Consider the following 20,047-nt stretch of genomic DNA (forward strand, 5'->3'; position numbering starts at 1 on the left):
AGCCGTTACAGAAGCTTAGACCCCGTTCAGACTGGGGTTGGTATTGGGATTTTTCTGAATCTGAACAGCGCAAATCTGATTTAAGATGGATTGTTTTCTATCTCAGAGATGGATTGAGCTGGATTTGAATGGGATTCAGCGAGGTGTGAACGCAATTGTGGCTAGAATCCAGCTAGCTCTGGGGTCACAATATCAACCTTCCTCACTATGTCCGTGTGCCCACAGCGTCCTCTCCACTGTGGTGGCGTTCAGTGCAACTGCAGTGGTGAAGACAGCAAACAACCTTCGTTCCCTGCGGCACCTTCTTGCCAAGAACATCCACTGGGTACACTCTGATGTTCAGATCCACACACACACACACACACACGCACACACCAGTGCTCTCATATCCAGATCCACATACATGCACACACTTGCATCGTGACCATCCAGATCTGCACGCACTCGCGCTCTGACCGGCCAGATCCACACACACACACACACACAGCTTGAATTCAGCTTGTGCCAGATTGAGTTTGGATGCGTGTGTAGGATGAGTCGGATTTGAAAAACAGGTTTGAATGATATCTGACAAAAAAGCAATCTGGGTTTAATCTGACTGGAGCCTGATTGCTAACCCCACTCTGACTGCAGTCTTAATGTTAGTCGACTTTGTTCAAGCCACAATGCGTTTTGATGCTTTTTCGGGATCATTGTCCTATTTGAACACCCAGTTGTGGCCAAGTTTCAGCCATTTAGCTGTTGATTTGAGGTGATGTTGAAGAATTTGGAGGTAGTCCTCCTTCATTATTCCATCTGCATTGTGCAATCCACCAGAACCACTGGCAGCAAAGCAACCCCAGTGCTAAAGACCGAACGGTCCCCCGTGCCTTCACTGCGCATATGTCATTTTGGAGCATCAGCAGCGATTCACCAATTATTGCCTCATTTCTGCTTAAAACTGACTTTAGAATGATTTAAGAGGTTTTACATTGTCATCTGATGGTTAATAATCACATTATTCTCATTAATTGTGTTTGGTGTAGAAAGTCAGGCTCAGAGTCAGACTCAGACGTGCTACTGTCGAGCTCTGATCGCTCCCCTGTCTTTTATTATGAAATAATGCTAAATTTATGTGGAAATGATTGTTATACAAAAACTTCAGATATCTGTTGCTGAGATTGATGATGACTGTAGTGCAGTTTTAAGCAGAAATGAGGCGATAATCAGCGCACGCACATCTTTGTCTACCCTGGACTTTAACACCTCATCCGTCGAGTTGAGCTACAAAATGTATTTATTGGGCACCGCAGTCTCATTTGAGGATGGACGCTAAAGGGGTAAAATATGATGCATATGATGTCATTTCTGTACTTTCGGGGAAAAAAACACGGCATTTTCACTGAGGTTTTGGGCAAACTACATGCAAACAAAGTGAAAATGCAAAGAAAAAGTGATGATGCGTGGGCAAAGTGGACATGTGTTGTGGTTTGTTTATGACCTGGAGCACAAACATGTCGAGGCGGTTTTGCAGGCGAGAGAACGCAGCTACTCTGGTTAGCTTTGTAGGCTAACACTTACTGACACAACATATCCCATTCACCTCGTCTTCCCTTCTCCACTGGGAACTGAAAAAAAGCCACTTTTCACGACTGCTTCGGTGGTTGCAGCAAAAAACAAAATGGTACACCATTTTTCCATGTGACTTTATGCTGTATATATATTGCACAATGGGACCGGTAACGATAATTTCACAATAATTAATAAACATTGTGTACAAGTTTAAAAAGGCCTTAAAATGCTGGAATCACAACAGTACATTTTATTGTAGGCTAAAACTAACAAAAGTGAAACACGATAGGTAGCTCATCTCAACACGTAACTGTCGATTTACGCTACAGGGAGCTCAGCTTGACAGAACACCGGAACCTTTTGCAGCTGCTCTCCTCATTTGCTGAATAGAGGAGACGACAGCAGGGAACAAACACAACAATGTGTGTGTTCTTATTCTTTGGTTTTTCTGTAACATGGTACTGCGTTATATTGGTACATTTGTAGCACAGCAATGTCCTGTCATGTACAGTATATTCCTCTCTTCCACAGCATGTCTTTTTCCTGATTCTCTCCCCTCAGCCCCAACCAGTCCCAGCAGAAGACTGCCCTCCCTGAGCCTGGTTCTGCTGGAGGTTTCTTCCTGTTAAAAGGGAGTTTTTCCTTCCCACTGTCGCCAAGTGCTTGCTCATAGGGGGTCGTTTTGACCGTTGGGGTTTTTCTGTAATTATTGTATGGCTTTTGCCTTACAGTATAAAGCGCCTTGGGGCAACTGTTTGTTGTGATTTGGTGCTATATAAATAAAACTGATTTGATTTGATATTGTACTGCCGGTTGTAGGCATGGGTATTGTACTTTTCAGAGTGCCCCTTCTAGTTTTCACATTGAAGCTTATGTTGTTATTACACTCTTATCAGCTACTCTTGAGAGTCTGCTAGCTGTATGCATTAATTTAAACAAATCAGACTGTGTGTTCCTCTCCCCTGTCAGTGGATTAAAATTTACAGAGCTCAAATATTTAAGAAAATTGGATAGTCAGTGCTTCATTCTGTGTAGAGATTAAATGTGTTATGGACAAGTACTTTCAAGGTTAATTAATTTCATGCAGCCTAATTGCAGATTTTCTAAACACATAAATATCTATTTTTATTTATTTATTTTCTTATTGTTAGTCAGCAGTGCCAGTAGAGGTTTCAGTAGCTGAAGCGGCTCATTCCAGCACATTGGAAGACACACCCATCTTCCCTGAGACAGAAGTGGCACCAGCTGGGGTTCTTCCCATCTCTGATGAACTCGTCCCCTCTGTTCTTTCAGATGAGGCGTCATCTGCAACACTGACAGAGGAATCATTTGACCATCCGCTTACACAAACCACCGCAGGTATTTGTCTTTTTGTTTCACACACAGTTGTACACAAACTTCCACCTGCATGTTGCTGACTGTTGTGTCCAATCACGTGGTGAATTCTGTTGAAGCAGAGACAGATGCCCTTCATCCCCCTGAGCCATCGCCTGTCTCACCTGCAAAAGAGGAACTGTCAGCCTCAGCACAAGACTCGCAGGACGTTTCCTCTAACAGCAGGCCATCTGAGCCCACATCCAGTTTACAACCAAACACTTTACAGTGTGATGAGTCACCTGCTCCAAAACCCTCAATCCAACCAGCAGGTATCACAAATCTTCAACAAAAAACAGCATTATATCTGCTTCAGTAAAGCATGTCTGTGACTAGTCAGCTGCACCGTCCTTCCTTTAATGACAGTCTCAGCTCCAAATGTTGCCTTCTAAAACATGTGAAGCACTTAGTTTTTCACTGTATACCTCACAGTCCATATCTACCTCTTACACAGACTTTACATTCACTAAAAGACACTTTACTGAAGATTGTCTGAAGTTTGGTGAAATGAAAAATGTATCGAAAACAATCTACTTTCCAGTTACAAATTAATACCAGTTCTGAGATTATGATGTGTAGTGGAAAAGAAATAAAAAAAAAACATTTTACTGTGTTAATCGTGATCGTTACTGAGTTTTTAAAATGCTTATCACAAAGCGTTCTTTTTTTTTACGACATCATGCAAGTTTTATAAGTCCGCAGACACTGATCTTGTTGTGTGGGCCGCCCGAAGAGGAGGTACTGCTGGCCAGCACCAGAGGGCGCTCTGCCTGTAGACGGGCTTCAGGCACCAGAGGGCGCAGTTTGCCGCCAGGAACCCTGACAGCTGTCCATCATCTCATCTAGCCATCCATAAAAGCCTGGAGAAGACACCACACCCCTGCCGAGAAATCATCTGACGTTCTCAGGTAAACTCTCAGCCGTCTTTGTTCTGTTTCAGCTAAGCTTGTTGTTGCAACGTATTTGCTACTAAGCTCGAGAAGCTGTACTTTGCATTCTGAGTTTGCAGACATTTCAGTACACTTGCAGCTGGTCAGGAGGAGTTGGCGTTTCCGCTCCTCAGCTGTTAAGTGAGAGTAGGATCTGCACGACTGTGACATTGTGAGAAGTGGGAGTTGGTGTTTTTCTCCCTTCATTATCAGAACTCTGCTGACTGTTTGCTGGGTGTGTGCACACACCCACCCTTGACTGTTTCTGCTCCCTGCCAGCAGTACCCAATCTGACAGCTGGAGACGGTGGCCACCTGGTGACTCGGGACTTGGCGGCTCCGGTGTGTTCCAGATCCGTTGGCAATGGAAATCGTGTGGGTCCCGACTCTTATCTGGACAGGCGTCTCCTATCCTCGAGCCTGCCCACACGACACCAACTGTACAAACTGACTGTAGTATTGAATTGTATCTGTATTCGTTGTGCACATTTCACAACATTAAAAGTGTTACTCTTTATTTCCATTGACCGTTCATTTATGCCCCCTGTTGTGGGTCCGTGTCCTTACACTTTCACACAACAGGATTTCTCGGCCAACTGTCATGGATCCTGAGGGGCGTCAACCATCGAGTGAACCACCAATGGAAACGCAGGAGGCACAGGGACCAGCAGGAGGCGTACTAGGTGAGCTGCAGCAAATTCTAACCGCCTTCACTGCTCGGTTGGACTTGGTAACCGAGCAGAACGTAATCCTCAATCGGAGGATGGAGGCTCTCACCGCTCAGGTGGAAGTGCACGCACAGGGCGCTGCTGCGGCACCTCCTCCTGCTGCCCGAGTGCCAGATACAGATATTCCAGTGGCCGTTCAACAAACCCCGTCCCCTGAAGCATACATAAGTCCTCCTGAGCCGTATGGAGGCTGTGTCGAGACGTGCGCTGATTTTTTTAATGCAGTGTTCGCTCATCTTTTCACAACGTCCGGTCATGTACGCGTCTGATGCTAGCAAGGTGGCTTATGTGGTGAATCTGCTTCGAGGAGAGGCATGCGCCTGGGCTACGGCACTTTGGGAGCAGAACTCACGGCTCCTTACTACATACACTGGGTTTGTGCGGGAGTTCAAACAAGTGTTTGATCATCCTAACAGAGGCGAGACCGCTTCAAACGTGCTGCTGTCGATGAGACAGGGGCGTCGGAGCGCAGCCGAATATGCAGTCGACTTCCGCATCGCGGCAGCGAGGTCCGGCTGGAATAACGTCGCGCTCCACGCCGCCTTTGTAAGCAGACTGTCTCCGGTCCTGAAGGAGCATTTGCTGGCGAAGGATGAGCCGCGGGATTTAGATGGGCTTATTGATCTCGTTATACGGCTTGACAACCGACTAGAAGAACATCGCCGGGAGCGAGGCGAAGGGCGTGGCCGGGCACGAGCCGTCCCTCTTCCTTCCGGGTCCGAACGGATGTCGTCGTCCCCCTGCTCCACTGCCAGAGCCCTCCGTGAGGCGACAGCTCCCCCTGCTGACGAAGCTATGGACACGAGCAGGGCTAAAGTAAAATTAGAAGACGGACAAAGGAGGCTGGCCCGTGGGGAGTGTTTTTTTTTTCTGCGGCTCGAGTGAGCACATACAGAGAAATTGCCCCAAACGGTCAAAACTACAATGCCCGCCCTTAGAGACTGGGCTAAGGGTGGGCCATAACACTCACGAGGGGAAATCCCGCAAATCCGCACGAATCCCAGTTACGATCCTAAGTGGGGATTTAACCCTTCATGCCCCAGCACTGGTGGACACGGGGTCGGAGGGGAATCTGCTGGATAGCAGATGGGCAAAGGAGGTTGGGCTCCCTCTAGTGGCCTTACCGTCACCATTGTCGGTGCGGGCACTAGATGGCACCCTACTTCCACTAATCAGACACAGCCAGTGACAATGGTTGTGTTTGGAAATCACAAGGAGGAGATTGTGTTTTATGTAACACCTTCTACCTCCCGAGTGATTCTGGGTTTTCCATGGGTGTTAAAACACAATCCCTGGATTGACTGGCCGTCTGGGGTTGTGACGCAGTGGAGCGAAACCTGCCACCGGGAGTGTTTAGGATCCTCGGTTCCACCCGGTGTGACAGCTAAAGAGGAGGTTTTAGTCCCCCCCAATCTGGCGGCGGTGCCAGCTGAGTACCATGATCTTGCTGACGTCTTCAGCAAAGATCTGGCGCTCACGTTGCCCCCACACCGTCCGTACGATTGTGCCATTGATTTGATACTGGGCACTGAGTACCCATCCAGCAGGCTGTACAACCTCTCACGTCCGGAACGCGAATCAATGGAGACCTACATCCGGGACTCGTTAGCTGCCGGGTTGATCCGGAACTCCACCTCCCCGATGGGTGCTGGTTTCTTTTTTGTGGGCAAGAAGGACGGCGGACTCCGTCCATGCATTGATTACAGAGGGCTGAACGAGATCACTGTTCCAACCGATACCCGTTGCCCCTTCTGGATTCAGTATTCACGCCCCTGCATGGAGCCCAAATATTTACAAAGTTGGATCTTAGAAATGCGTATCACCTGGTTCGGATCCGGAAGGGAGACGAGTGGAAGACGGCGTTTAACACCCCGTTAGGTCATTTTGAGTACCTGGTCATGCCGTTCGGTCTCACCAATGCGCCCACGACGTTCCAAGCCTTGGTTAATGACGTCTTGCAGGACTTCCTGCATCGGTTTGTCTTCATATATCTAGACGATATACTCATCTTCTCCCCGGATCCTGAGACCCATGTCAAGCATGTACGTCAGGTCCTGCAGCGGTTGTTGGAGAACCGGCTGTTTGTGAAGGGCGAGAAGTGTGAGTTCCACCGCACTTCTTTGTCCTTCCTGGGGTTTATAATCTCCTCCAACTCCGTCGCCCCTGATCCGGCCAAGGTTGCGGCGGTGAGAGATTGGCCCCAACCAACAAGCCGTAGGAAGCTGCAACAGTTCCTCGGTTTTGCAAACTTCTATCGGAGGTTCATTAAGGGCTACAGTCAGGTTGTTAGCCCCCTGACAGCCCTGACCTCCACTAAAGTCCCCTTCACCTGGTCGGATCAGTGCGAAGCCGCGTTCAAGGAGTTGAAACAGCGGTTTTCGACTGCACCAGTTCTGGTGCAGCCTAACCCTAATCGCCAGTTTATTGTCGAAGTGGATGCCTCTGACTCAGGGATAGGAGCCGTGCTCTCCCAGAGTGGGGAGTCCGATAAGGTACTCCATCCTTGTGCCTATTTTTCCCGCAGGTTGACCCCGGCTGAAAGGAACTATGACGTCGGCAATCGGGAACTTCTGGCGGTGAAAGAGGCTCTTGAGGAGTGGAGACACCTTCTGGAGGGAGCCTCGGTTCCCTTCATGGTTTTCACGGACCATCGGAACCTGGAATACATCCGGACCGCCAAGTGTCTGAACTCCAGGAAAGTCCATTGGTCACTGTTCTTTGGTCGCTTTGACTTCCAGATCACGTATCGCCCTGGGACTAAAAACCAACGGTCCGATGCACTGTCCTGGGTGCATGAAGAGGAAGTCAGGCCAGAGCTGTCGGATCCACCGGACACCATCATCCCCGAGTCCACTGTCGTCGCAACCCTCACCTGGGACGTGGAGAAGACCGTCCGGGAGGCCCTGACACGACACCCGGACCCCGAAGATGGACCTAAAGACCGGCTGTACGTCCCACCAGAGGCCAGGGCTGCGGTCTTGGACTTCTGTCACAGTTCGAAGCTCTCCTATCACCCAGGGGTGCGTAGAACCGTGGCAGTGGTCCGGCAGCGCTTCTGGTGGGCATCGATGGAGACCGATGTCCGGGAGTATGTCCAGGCCTGCACCACCTGTGCCAGGGGCAAGGCTGACCATAAGAAGGCCCAAGGACTCCTCCAGCCGCTGCCGGTGCCTCGTCGCCCCTGGTCCCACATAGGCCTGGACTTCGTCACGGGTCTCCCTGCGTCCCAGGGTATGACGACCATCCTGATGATAGTGGACCGGTTCTCCAACGCGGCCCACTTCGTGGCCCTCCCGAAGCTCCCGACGGCCCAGGAGACTGCAGACCTCCTGGTCCACCATGTCGTGCATCTGCATGGTATCCCCACGAACGTAGTCTTGGATCGTGGTCCCCAGTTTTCCTCGCAAGTCTGGAGGAGTTTCTGTAGGGAACTGGGGGCCACCGTGAGCCTCTTGTCCGGGTACCACCCTCAAACCAATGGACAGGCAGAGCGGACGAACCAAGATCTGGAGCAAACTCTGCGGTGTGTCACCTCCACACACCACTGGAGTCAACACCTGGCCTGGATCGAGTACACCCACAACAGTCAGGTCTCGTCTGCCACCGGCCTCTCCCCCTTTGAGGCGTGTTTGGGGTACCAGCCCCCATTGTTTCCAGCCGTGGGGGGAGAGGTTGAGGTCCCCTCGGTCCAGGCCCACCTCAGGAGATACCGTCGGGTATGGCGCACTGTCTGCTCTGCCCTTCTGACTGCCCGGACGAGGGCTAAGGACCATGCAGACCGCCGGCGTTCCCCGGCCCCTGCATACCAGCCTGGGCAGGAGGTTTGGCTGTCAACTAAGGACATCCCTCTGCAGGTGGACTCCCATAAACTAAAGGACAGATACATCAGACCTTTTTCTATCATCAGAGTCCTCAGTCCAGCCGCAATGAAGCTGCGGTTGCTAGCTTCACTGCGGATTCATCCAGTCTTTCACGTGTCCCGGATCAAACTGTATCACACCTCCACCCTCTGCACTCCCGGACCAGCGCCGCCTCCTTCCCGGATCATCGATGGTGAGCCTGCGTGGACCGTCCGCAGGCTTCTGGACGTCCGTCGACGGGGCCGGGGGTTCCAGTATCTGGTGGACTGGGAGGGGTACAGACCCGAAGAACGCTCCTGGGTGAAACGGAGCTTCATTCTGGACCCGGCCCTCCTGACCGACTTCTACGCCCGACACCCCGACAAGCCTGGTCGGGCGCCTCCTGGCGCCCGTTGAGGGGGGGGTCCTGTTGTGTGGGCCGCCCGAAGAGGAGGTACTGCTGGCCAACACCAGAGGGTGCTCTGCCTGTAGACAGGCTTCAGGCACCAGAGGGCGCAGTTCGCCACCAGGAACCCTGACAGCTGTCCATCATCTCATCTAGCCATCCATAAAAGCCTGGAGAAGACACCACACCCCTGCCGAGAAATCATCTGACGTTCTCAGGTAAACTCTCAGCCGTCTTTGTTCTGTTTCAGCTAAGCTTGTTGTTGCAACGTATTTTGCTAAGCTCGAGAAGCTGTACTTGGCATTCTGAGTTTGCAGACATTTCAGTACACTTGCAGCTGGTCAGGAGGAGTTGGCGTTTCCGCTCCTCAGCTGTTAAGTGAGAGTAGGATCTGCACGACTGTGACATTGTGAGAAGTGGGAGGTGGTGTTTTTCCTCCCTTCATTATCAGAACTCTGCTGACTGTTTGCTGGGTGTGTGCACACACCCACCCTTGACTGTTTCTGCTCCCTGCCAGCAGTGCCCGATCTGACAGCTGGAGACGGTGGCCACCTGCTGACTCGTGACTTGGCGGCTCCGGTGTGTTCTAGATCCGTTGGCGGTGGAAATCATGTGGGTCCCGACTCTTATCTGGACAGGCATCTCCTATCCTCGAGCTTGCCCACACGACACCAACTGTACAAATTGACTGTAGTATTGAACTGTATCTGTATTTGTTGTGCACATTTCACAACATTAAAAGTGTTACTCTTTATTTCCATTGACCGTTCATTTATGCCCCCTGTTGTGGGTCTGTGTCATTACACTTTCACACAATAGATCTGTGTGTTACAGATACATATCAGTTTCCTCGGATCTGCAGAGATTCGCGGAGGAAAAATGCCACTCAAAGCCTGGCTGTTACGACAGTTGTCGTAAAGCGGGACTGGTTGGTTGCTGCGGTGACACTGTGCGGCTCCTGTGCGAAGCTTAGCTAAACGTAGCATGTGGACATGGCACACTTTTCGAACTTTCAAGTTTTTAAAAGAAGAATTTTGCAGCATGTCTGTGTCACGGAGCGACGTCGCACAGAGCGAAGATGGCGAGAAAGACGGTTTGAAAAAGTGTGATAAGGACAAGAATCCGTGGAATTGTTGCTGGCTTCATGAACACACCTGAAAGATAAATGGGAAAAGCGAACTGGTAAGAATTTTTTTTCTCTCTCTGGAAAATAAACATTGTGCTGTTCAAACAGGATTTCAGAAAAGATTATGTGCCTTTTTTTCTTTTATTAATCTAGACTTTCATTGAAAAAAAAGATTGTGGCTTTGAATAAATTTAGGCTACATGAATTTACACAACAATGTAAATTAGTTTTTATTAATGTAGACTTTTTTCATGGGAAAAAAGACATTGTGGCTTTGAGTGGATTTACAGGAATTTATACAAGAATGTGTGGCTTTTTACTATAAGGTATGTTATTGATAGTTTACCCTGATCTTTAAAATATTCTGCAAGCTTTAGCTGTCGTTTTTGAACTGCTCTAACAGTCTTTTCAGTCTTCATGAATTTCATGTAGTTTAATTGTTCTGAGTTAATGCATAATTTGGTTTACAATTAAAAGGAAAATCATTCCAGGTCCTACTTCCACGTCATATTCTGTTATTTCAACACGATCATTGACGGTTCAAATGAAAGGTTGAATCTAGGATCATTTAAATATGCACTAATTTTGAGATTTGTTCTTCCAGGAGATGTTGAAAATGTATCAGTAGATGAAAATTTAATTTGATTTCTGGGGCCCCACAAAGCCCTAGACCCCGGCTCTTGGGGAGCTGCACCCCCGAGACCCCCTGTGAATTTTCCTCGGATTTTACAATTTTCATTTCACAGCCCTGTTCTTAGATTTACACTGGGTTCTGTTTTATTGCAGACAGTATGACCCCAAGATATTTCATGTTTTGTCGACTAAACTTTATTTCATGTGTTAATATACATCCATTCTTGCATTTCAGTGCTGCAACACATTCTAAAAAAAAGTTGGGACAGGAACAATGTAGTTAGTAATGATATATTTCAAAGGTGGACATGATTTGGTACAAAAGTAGTATGTAAAAAAAGGTTGAGTCTTTCAGGAGCAAAGATGACATGATGACATTTTTCCAACGACCTCAATGCATTTTCATCAATACAGCAGAAAAACCCCATTGTGCACATGATACAAAGGCATAGGTGTAGAGGAGGAGGGTACAAATATTGGAGCGGCCTGCCTGCAGTCCTGACTTGTCCCAGGAGAGATGTGTTGATGAGGTGACGACGCTGACGGGACTTTGAAGTCTATAGTTTGTGGTTCTGTGGGGATTCAGTGCCAAGTTATGTTGGAACACCCTCTCTTTGTCTGTCTGTCTGGTCTTTTGGTATAAAAAAAAGAGAATCTGCATTTATAAAGTGCTTTTCCATCTACATCAGAAGCTGCAAGCGCTTTACAGTAAATGCCTCACATTCATACACTGTCATTTTGTTTGGTGAAATATCTTGCGATAGAGGAGTCACAGTTTCAGTCAGTACTACTAGAACCAAAGTGTAACTTGTAATACGTTTGTGCTTTTGGATGAGCTTGTGTTTCAGTTCCTGTTGTTTCCCTCCAGACGGTGTTGTGAAGCCTGACCCCACTTTGATGGACCTTTGGCCAGTCCACTGCTGAAGATGAAGACTTGTACAGCACTCATAGCTGAGCTCCCAGCAGGCCACAGGAGAACTGTCATTCCCACGCTGGCGTCGTTCACACGATGGATACACAGCGGCGTGAAAAGCTGCCCCGCCTGCCAAAACATTTAGGAAGTTTTTCCACCCTCAACTTGTCCTTTTCTCATTTCTTCTGCCCACACTACCCATTTAGATTTGCTGAGAACACTCTAATTACTTTTCCACTGTCGAGACGATGCAGCGGATTCAGTACTCAGAACTGAGTGACTTTCTGTAGGACACAAAGATACGCCACACCTGCTTTACAAGTCGCTTGCTCCCAGATGGCCAACGGTCTGTTTTTTGTTGGTTTGTGATGCAGTTCCACGGGTCTGCGTGTGTAGTGCTTTTATTTATTGGAATTCAGCTCATGGTGCTGGGAAGCGGAAAGTAGCTGCACATGTGCTGCTGCTAATGAGTACAATGGTGGACGAGTGCCATTCCATCAAACTGTACTCAGTGTTTGGGACAAAATAAAGGTTCTATTTTTCATCAAGCCCTGTTTGTGTTCCTCTTGTCCTAATCATTTGTCACCAGTCGGTCCTCAGTGCGCACATCACTAGTGTCACTCTACCTGCAGATATAATACTCTGACAACTCCAGTTCCTGGACACTAGTTGCACCAATCCTGCACTTTATTAGTAACTAGTATGGACAACGTATTTCATAGTGAAATAAAAGCAAAATCTGTCTCTGATGTGTTCCAGATGTTCTGATTAGACTTGAAGAAATGCATGTACAGTACAAGCATAATAGAAGTCATGAGAATGTTTCCTGTCAGGTTTGAGCTGGAACATCAGGAATGTTACGTAACTTTGTGAAAGCTTTTGGTGCCACATGGTTTTGGTTATTTCTCTCATGTGTGTTACAGAGGGATCAGAATTTGTGTTTAACATGTGGTTTGTTTAGGGCCCCACAGAGGACCTGCAGCTCCACAGACCTTATAAAATCTGCATGTGGGGGAACCAGAGCACATGACCCCTGGGAGTGTGGAGAGAGAGTGTGTATGTGTGTGTGTGTTATATCATAGCCTACATGGACTGATCCATTTTTGTTTGTAATTCATTCATTTCAACTTATAACAGTATGAAGTGCCATAAAACTAAAGCAGGCTTTACATGGTGAAAACTGACACAATGTTAGTCTTTGAAACTTAGTTGAAACTAAAAAACATGCTTGATATTAGTGGAGCAGCTTAACTACAATTTCCATAACAGTTGTGCATTTTGTAATAAAAGCAATCAAATTTGGCACAACTATTCTAAATTAACTGTTTATTTTCAGATATGGAACCATCCTGGAGCTGATCTCTAATGAGCTACAGGGGTCAAAGAATTACACAGAGATCAAAATTTTTAAAATGCTCCAATCATGTTGAAAGCAATACCCACATTATTTGTCTGATCATAATGATTCCAAAAAGGTATAGTTTGGACTATCTATGACTGAATGTTCTGGAGTTATGAGGTAAAAACAGCAAAAATGATGACAAATGTCAGTTTCAGTTTTGTACAGGGGGTCAAACTTAAGTTGCTCTAATTTTGGATAAAAAAAAAAAAAAAGATGCAAATTATTGGTGAGCTAATAGCATTTTAAAAAGGAGTAGTTTTGCACCATCTGTCATGCTTAGTTATGTTACAGAGTAACATATGGTCACGTCATAGAATCCAATGGTAGTAAACTTGTTTGACCTTTACTTTGGAGACCAAGCATTCCAAACACAGTCAAAACTATTCCATTTTTAATCCTTTTATTTCAACCAATAATCTGATTCATAATATGTAATAATTTATAAATAATAATTATAATTTGCTTTAAGTCTCAATGTCAACACTGTACCTACTGACTTACAACCCCTGGCAATAATTATGGAATCACCGGCCTCGGAGGATGTTCATTCAGTTGTTTAATTTTATAGAAAAAACCACAGACATGACAGAAAAGCTAAAGTAATTTCAAATGGCAACTTCCTGGCTTTAAGAAACACTATAAGAAATCAGGAAAAAAAAATTGTGGCAGTCAGTAACGGTTACTTTTTTAGACCAAGCAGAGGGAAAAAATATGGACTCACTCAATTCTGAGGAATAAATTATGGAATCACCCTGTAAATTTTCATCCCCAAAAACTAACACCTGCATAAAATCAGATCTGCTCATTAGTCTGCATCTAAAAGGAGTGATCACACCTTGGAGAGCCATTCCACCAAGTGGACTGACATGAATCATGGCTCCAACACGAGAGATGTCAAGTGAAACAAAGGAGAGGATTATCAAACTCTTAAAAGGGTAATCATCACGCAATTGTTGCAAAAGATGTTGGTTGTTCACAGTCGTGTCGAAACTCTGGATCAATACAAACAACATGGGAAGGTTGTTAAAGGCAAACATACTGGTAGACCAAGGAAGACCATCAAAGCGTCCAAGACAGAAAACTTAAAGCAATATTTCTCAAAATTGAAAATGCACAACAAAACAATGAGGAACGAATGGGAGGAAACTGGAGTCAACGTCTGTGACCGAACTGTAGAAACCGCCTAAAGGAAATGGGATATTTACATACAGAAAAGCTAAATCGAAGCCATCATTAACACCTAACAGAAAAAAAAACAAGTTTACAATGGGCTAAGGAAAAGCAATCGTGGACTGTGGATGACTGGATGAAAGTCATAGTCAGTGATGAATCTAAAATCTGCATTGGGCAAGGTGATGATGCTGGAACTTTTGTTTGGTGCTGTTCCAATGAGATTTATAAAGATGGACCTGCCTGAAGAGAACATGTAAATTTCCACAGTCATTGATGATATGGGGCTGCAAAGTCAGGTAAGGCACTGGGGAGATGGCTGTCCATTACATCATCAATAAATGCACAAGTTTATGTTGAGTTTATAAGTTTATATTTATTATGATATTTTGGACACTTTTCTTATCCCATCAATTGAAAGGATGTTTGGGGATGATGAAATCATTTTTCAAGATGATAATGCATCTTGCCATAGAGCAAAAACTGTGAAAACATTCTTGCAAAAAGACACATAGCGTCAATGTCATGGCCTGCAAATAGTCCAGATCTTAATTCAATTGAAAAAACTTTGGTGGATGTTGAAGAAATTGGTCCATGACAAGGCTCCAACCTGCAAAGCTGATCTGGCAACAGCAATCAGAGAAAGTTGGAGCCAGATTGATGAAGAGTCTGTTGTCACTCATTAAGTCCATGCCTCAGAGACTGCAAGCTGTTATAAAACCAGAGGTGGTGCAACAAATACTAGTGATGTGTTGGAGCGTTCTTTTGTTTTTCATAATTCCATAATTTTTTCCTCAGAATTGAGTGATTCCATATTTTTTCTCTCTGCTTGGTCTAAAAAAGTAACCGTACTGACTGCACAATTTTTTTCCTGATTTCTTATAGTGTTTCTTAAAGCCAGAAAGTTGCCATTTGAAATGACTAGTTTTGTGTCATGTCTGTGATCTGCTTTTTTTTCTACAAAATTAAATGAATGACATCTCCGAGGCCGGTGATCCATAATTTTGCCAGGGGTTGTATTTATCCAATAGTCACTTAAGCCAGCACCTTGAGAATTAAAGACCCCTGCTGGCAGATAAGGTTCAACCAGGTCTGTACGATGTGGGGTGTATATCCCATTAGATAGTGCATGGCTTGTACAAGTCTGCATCACCCTGGATTTTATGAATGCACCACCACAAAAGTTACGTTTCCTTTCATAATTCATTATTTCAACCTCAGTTTCTGATGTCGTCTGACTTATCTGGTCTTGTAGCATGATCTTGCTCACTCATCCCAGTCCAGTGCAACCAGGTGTGCACATAACTGGTGCGCAGGTGCTAGTATGTTCTAAAAATAAATGATGTGCAGCAGAAAACACAGATGGATGTGCTTTTCTTCCAAAATCATCATCACTTTTTATCCTGAGAAGTGCTTCGCTCTGTGTTTTCTGCTGTGCGGCATCTATTTTTGTCAAGCTGCATTTGAATCACCATTAGCTATGTGCATGCCTGCATATAACTAAATATGTATTCCTTCATTGTTGTTATTATAGGGCAAACGCACTCTCGTTTGAACCCTGCATGATAATGCAGGATTTGACCACTTATGGGGACGCTGTTCCCGTTGCGCAATATATACACAGCATAACTTCACACAGAAAAAATTGGTGTACTGTATTGTTTTCATTTGCAACACTGAAGCAGTCGCAAAAAGTGCTGGGTTTTTTTGTTCCCATTGGACAAGAGAGGACGACGCAGAGGTTGTGTCAGTAATGTTAGCCTACACAGCTAACCAAAGTTGCTATGTGCTCTCACCTGCAAAACTGCCTTGATTGCGTTTGAGCTCTGGGTCATAAACAAACACATGTCCACTTTCCACTGCATCGTCACTTTTTCTTTGCATTTTAACTTTGTTTACATATAATTTGCCCAAAAACACAGAGAAGGTGCCGTGTTCTCATTGAAGGCAGGTGCAAAAGGGGTCAAATACCAACGCTATGATGTAATTTCTCTACTTCCAGGGGATCAACCATGGCCTGTTTCAATGGGTTTTTGGGCAATTACACACAAAGTGAAAATGCAAAGAAAAAGTGACGCAGTGGGAAAGCGGACATGTTGCGGTTTGTTTATGACCCTGAGCACAAAAGTCAAGAGGCGAGAGAATGACCTACTCTGGTTAGCTGTGTAGGCTAACACTTACCAGACACGACCGCTCCAATCTGCTTCATCCTCTCTTCTCCATGGGAACTGAAAGCAAAAAACACTTCTTGTGGCTGCTTCGGTGACTGCAGTCACAAAAAAACAGTATAGAGGGTTTTCATGTGACGTATTGGTCACGTCGCGCTGTGATACGCTAAGTGCATTTGGCGAACAATTGCAGATAGCTTCGATGTCGGTGTGAAGGAAGCCTCACGGACCGTGGCACTGAGAGAGATCCGCCCGCTACCAGAAATCCACTGCTCCCAGAATTTTATTTTATTTGATTCGTGCGATAAAATTATATAAGAATACATAAAATACCGCAGAGGATAACACAAGAATGCTTCCAATACGGAGCTTATTTGCATTGTGGTCCTCGAGCACCGAGCTGCTGATCCACAAGCTGCCCTTCTAGCGCCTGGTGAGAGAAATCGCTCAGGACTTCAAGACGACCTCCGTTTTCAGAGCTCCGCCGTGATGCTCTGCAGGAGGCCAGCGAGGCTGACCTGGTCGGCAGCTTCCTAGTTCACAAATACGCAGTGTGACACTGTCGGCCAGTTGTCTTACATCACACTAAATTATCTGCTACAAGATACGGATCCACGAACCAACTGCTACACATCTATCATGATAAAAAGCTTTATCTCGAGGATTTAAAGCATCGTAATAACCGGACATTCTCTCCATTTTTCTATCATGCACCAGCCTCCTTGTAATCCAGAATGGAGACGGCACCTGTCCTGCAGCAAATCGGTCACGTGATTGAAAACCCTCTATACCATTTTCCGTGTAAACGTATGCTGTGTATTTATTGCACAATGGAGCGGAGGTCCCATAAGTGGTTAATCTTGCGATATCATGCAGGATTCAAATAAGACTACGGTGCTCTATTATCACATTGGGTTGGGTATATTAGCATGAACATGAATGAATAATTTCCTTCTCAAACTATTCCATTCAGGGACCAGAACCTGTTGTAATCTGAATAATACAAGATGACAGTCCAACATTCAAAAACTGACAGAGAACAGCACCATCCTAAGGTGATGGCCTAATTATCAGGATAATTGTGATTTAAAACAGAAAACCCAGTATTGAATGTGTGAATTAACATGTACTTGAAATCTACTTCAAAATGCATATTTGTATCTTTACTATATATTCTGTTGGCTACCCCAAAATTCACCATCCCCACCAAAAAATAAAAAATAAACAAATCCCTGGAGCCGCCCATGTCAGCAAGTTGTTTTTAAGGTCTTAAAAATTGCACTGAAGCATGTATCCCCCAGAGAAAAGAAGGTTGGATTTTCAAAGGTCATTTCTTCCAAATGCATGTCAGTAACACGGTGATGTAATGTGTGTTATATTTATTTAATCTGAGCTGAAACATCAAAACTGCTGCACGACTGATATGTCTCTTGGTGAGAAAATATGCTTTCTGTGGCATCAGAGTTTCAGTTTGTCCCACTAAACATGTTTTTTTTTCCATCTAGTGGCCTAATATTATAAAATGTACTTAAAAAAAAAATGCATTCACCACACACACATCCAAGTACAGCCTCCAGGGTCCTGTCCAAGCAGGAGCCTCCACAAAAACATCCTGTACAGCGCGGCTCTTATTATGAGAACCAGTATCTGTCGTACACTGCACAGCGCTGTCAGATTTTTCTAGGTCAGCCTAGAGGAAGCAAAGCTCGTGACCCTGACCTTTTACATTGACCCTAGTGAGACTGATTTTTCCACAGAAGACTGTATGAGGGTAAATCCGGGTGGTGCATGTCTTCCCAGGGTCCAGTGAGCGAGAAAGACCCCACTGACAAATAAACAACTCACATTTATCAGCAAACACACAAACACAATAATTATACAAGCACTTCCACAGTGAGTGTAAATCATCTGCATGTTTTCTGGTGCGCATCTTCCTCTCATGATTGCGTCAAGGTCAGTGTCAGCATCCAGGACACTGTGTACAGCTTCCTCCTTTTTATTCTCAAAGATAAAATCAAGATAAAATCAGATGTTGTCTGTCAATGACAACACATCTTTTGCAGATCACTAATAAATTACCTGCATCTTATAACTTTGTGCTTTGTTTTCATCATATTCATTTATTTCTCTAATATGTAAAAACATTAGGTACTCCTGAACTGCAGTAACCATTGAGCCTATCAGTTGAGCTCACATGGTACACTACATTTGTTGATGTCATTTGATGTACATCCTTAAAATGCGAACCCATCTCTGTCACAGTTTTACAACAAAACAGAGCAACCAGAGATTTCTGACGTCCGCCAATCCTGATCTGGATTACCTCCAAAATTCAGTGGAGTCTTCTATGCCCTAATATCTATCTGTGGTGCAAATTTGGTGAGAATCCTTGAAATAGTTTTGACATAATCCTTCAAAGCTTTTATAAAGAAAAATCTGATCCAGAATCTGGATCTAGATCCAGATCACCTCCAAAATTCAGTGGAGTCTTCCATGCCCTGATATCTATCCCTAGTGCAAATTTGGTGAGAATCCTTGAATAGTTTTGATGTAATCCTTAACAACCTTTAAGTGAAACTTGATCCCAAATCCAGATCACCTCCAAATTCAGTGGAGTCTTCCATGCCCTAATATCTATCCGTGTGTGGAAATTTGGCGAGGATCCTTGAAGTAGTTTGATGTAATCCTTAAAACCTTTAAAGTGAAACTTGATCCCAAATCTGGATCACCTCCAAAATTCAGTGGAGTCTTCCATGCCCTAATATCTATCTGTGGTGCAAATATGGTGAGAATCCATGAAGTAGTTTTGACATAATCCTTCAAGCCTTTATAAAGAAAATCTTGATCCAGAATCTGGATCCAGATCACCTACAAAATTCAGTGGAGTCTTCCATGCCCTAATTTCTATCCTGGTGCAAATTTGGTGGAATCCTTGAAGTAGTTTGATGTAATCCTTACAACCTTTAAAGTGAAACTTGATTCCAAACCCTGATCACCTCCAAAATTCAGTGAAGTCTTCCATGCCCTAATATCATCCCTGGTGCAATTTGGTGGGAATCCTTGAAGTAGTTTTGATGTAATCCTTAAAAACCTTTAAAGTGAAACTTGATCCCAAACCCTGATCACCTCCAAAATTCAGTGAAGTCTTCCATGCCCTAATATCTATCCCTGGTGCAAATTTGGTGAGAATCCTTGAAGTAGTTTTGATGTAATCCTTCAAAGCTTATATAAGAGACATCTTGATCCAGAATCTGGATCCATATCAAAATCACCTCCATAATTCAGTGGAGTCTTCCATGCCCTAATATCTATCCGTGGTGTGGAAATTTGTGAGAATCCTTGAGTAGTTTTGATGTAATCTTAAAAACCTTTAAAGTGAAACTTGATCCCAAATCTGGATCACCTCCAAAATTCAGTGAAGTCTTCCATGCCCTAAATCTATCTGTGGTACAACTTTGGTGAGAATCTGTCAAATAGTTTTTGATGTAATCCTTCAAAGCCTATATAAAGAGAAATCTTGATCCAGAATCTGGATCCGGATCAAGATCCCCTCCAAAATTCAGTGGAGTCTCCATGCCTTAATATCTATCCATGTGTGGAAATTTGGTGAGAATCCTTGAAGCAGTTTTGATGTAATCCTTAAAACATTTAAAGTGAAACTTGATCCCAAATCTGGATCACCTCCAAAATTCAGTGGAGTCTTCTATGCCCTAATGTCTACCCTGGTGCAAATTTGCTGAGAATCTGTGAAGTACACTAGTGTTCAGAATAATAGTAGTGCTATGTGACTAAACATTAATCCAGGTTTT

General features: G+C 44.9%; 1 protein-coding gene across 1 annotated transcript in view; it reads left to right on the forward strand.

Annotated features, from left to right (window-relative positions):
* The window catches only part of apool (apolipoprotein O-like), a 65,394-nt gene that overhangs the window by 20,903 nt on the left and 24,444 nt on the right, over nt 1-20,047 (forward strand). Inside the window, exons 8-9 of the mRNA XM_034181854.1 lie at nt 2,703-2,910; nt 2,991-3,240. Coding sequence (XP_034037745.1) covers nt 2,703-2,910; nt 2,991-3,240 — 458 coding nt within the window. The remainder of the gene's footprint in view (nt 1-2,702; nt 2,911-2,990; nt 3,241-20,047) is intronic.

This window comes from Thalassophryne amazonica, chromosome 11, assembly GCF_902500255.1.
Source record: "Thalassophryne amazonica chromosome 11, fThaAma1.1, whole genome shotgun sequence".
NCBI classification, from domain to species: Eukaryota; Metazoa; Chordata; class Actinopteri; order Batrachoidiformes; family Batrachoididae; genus Thalassophryne; species Thalassophryne amazonica.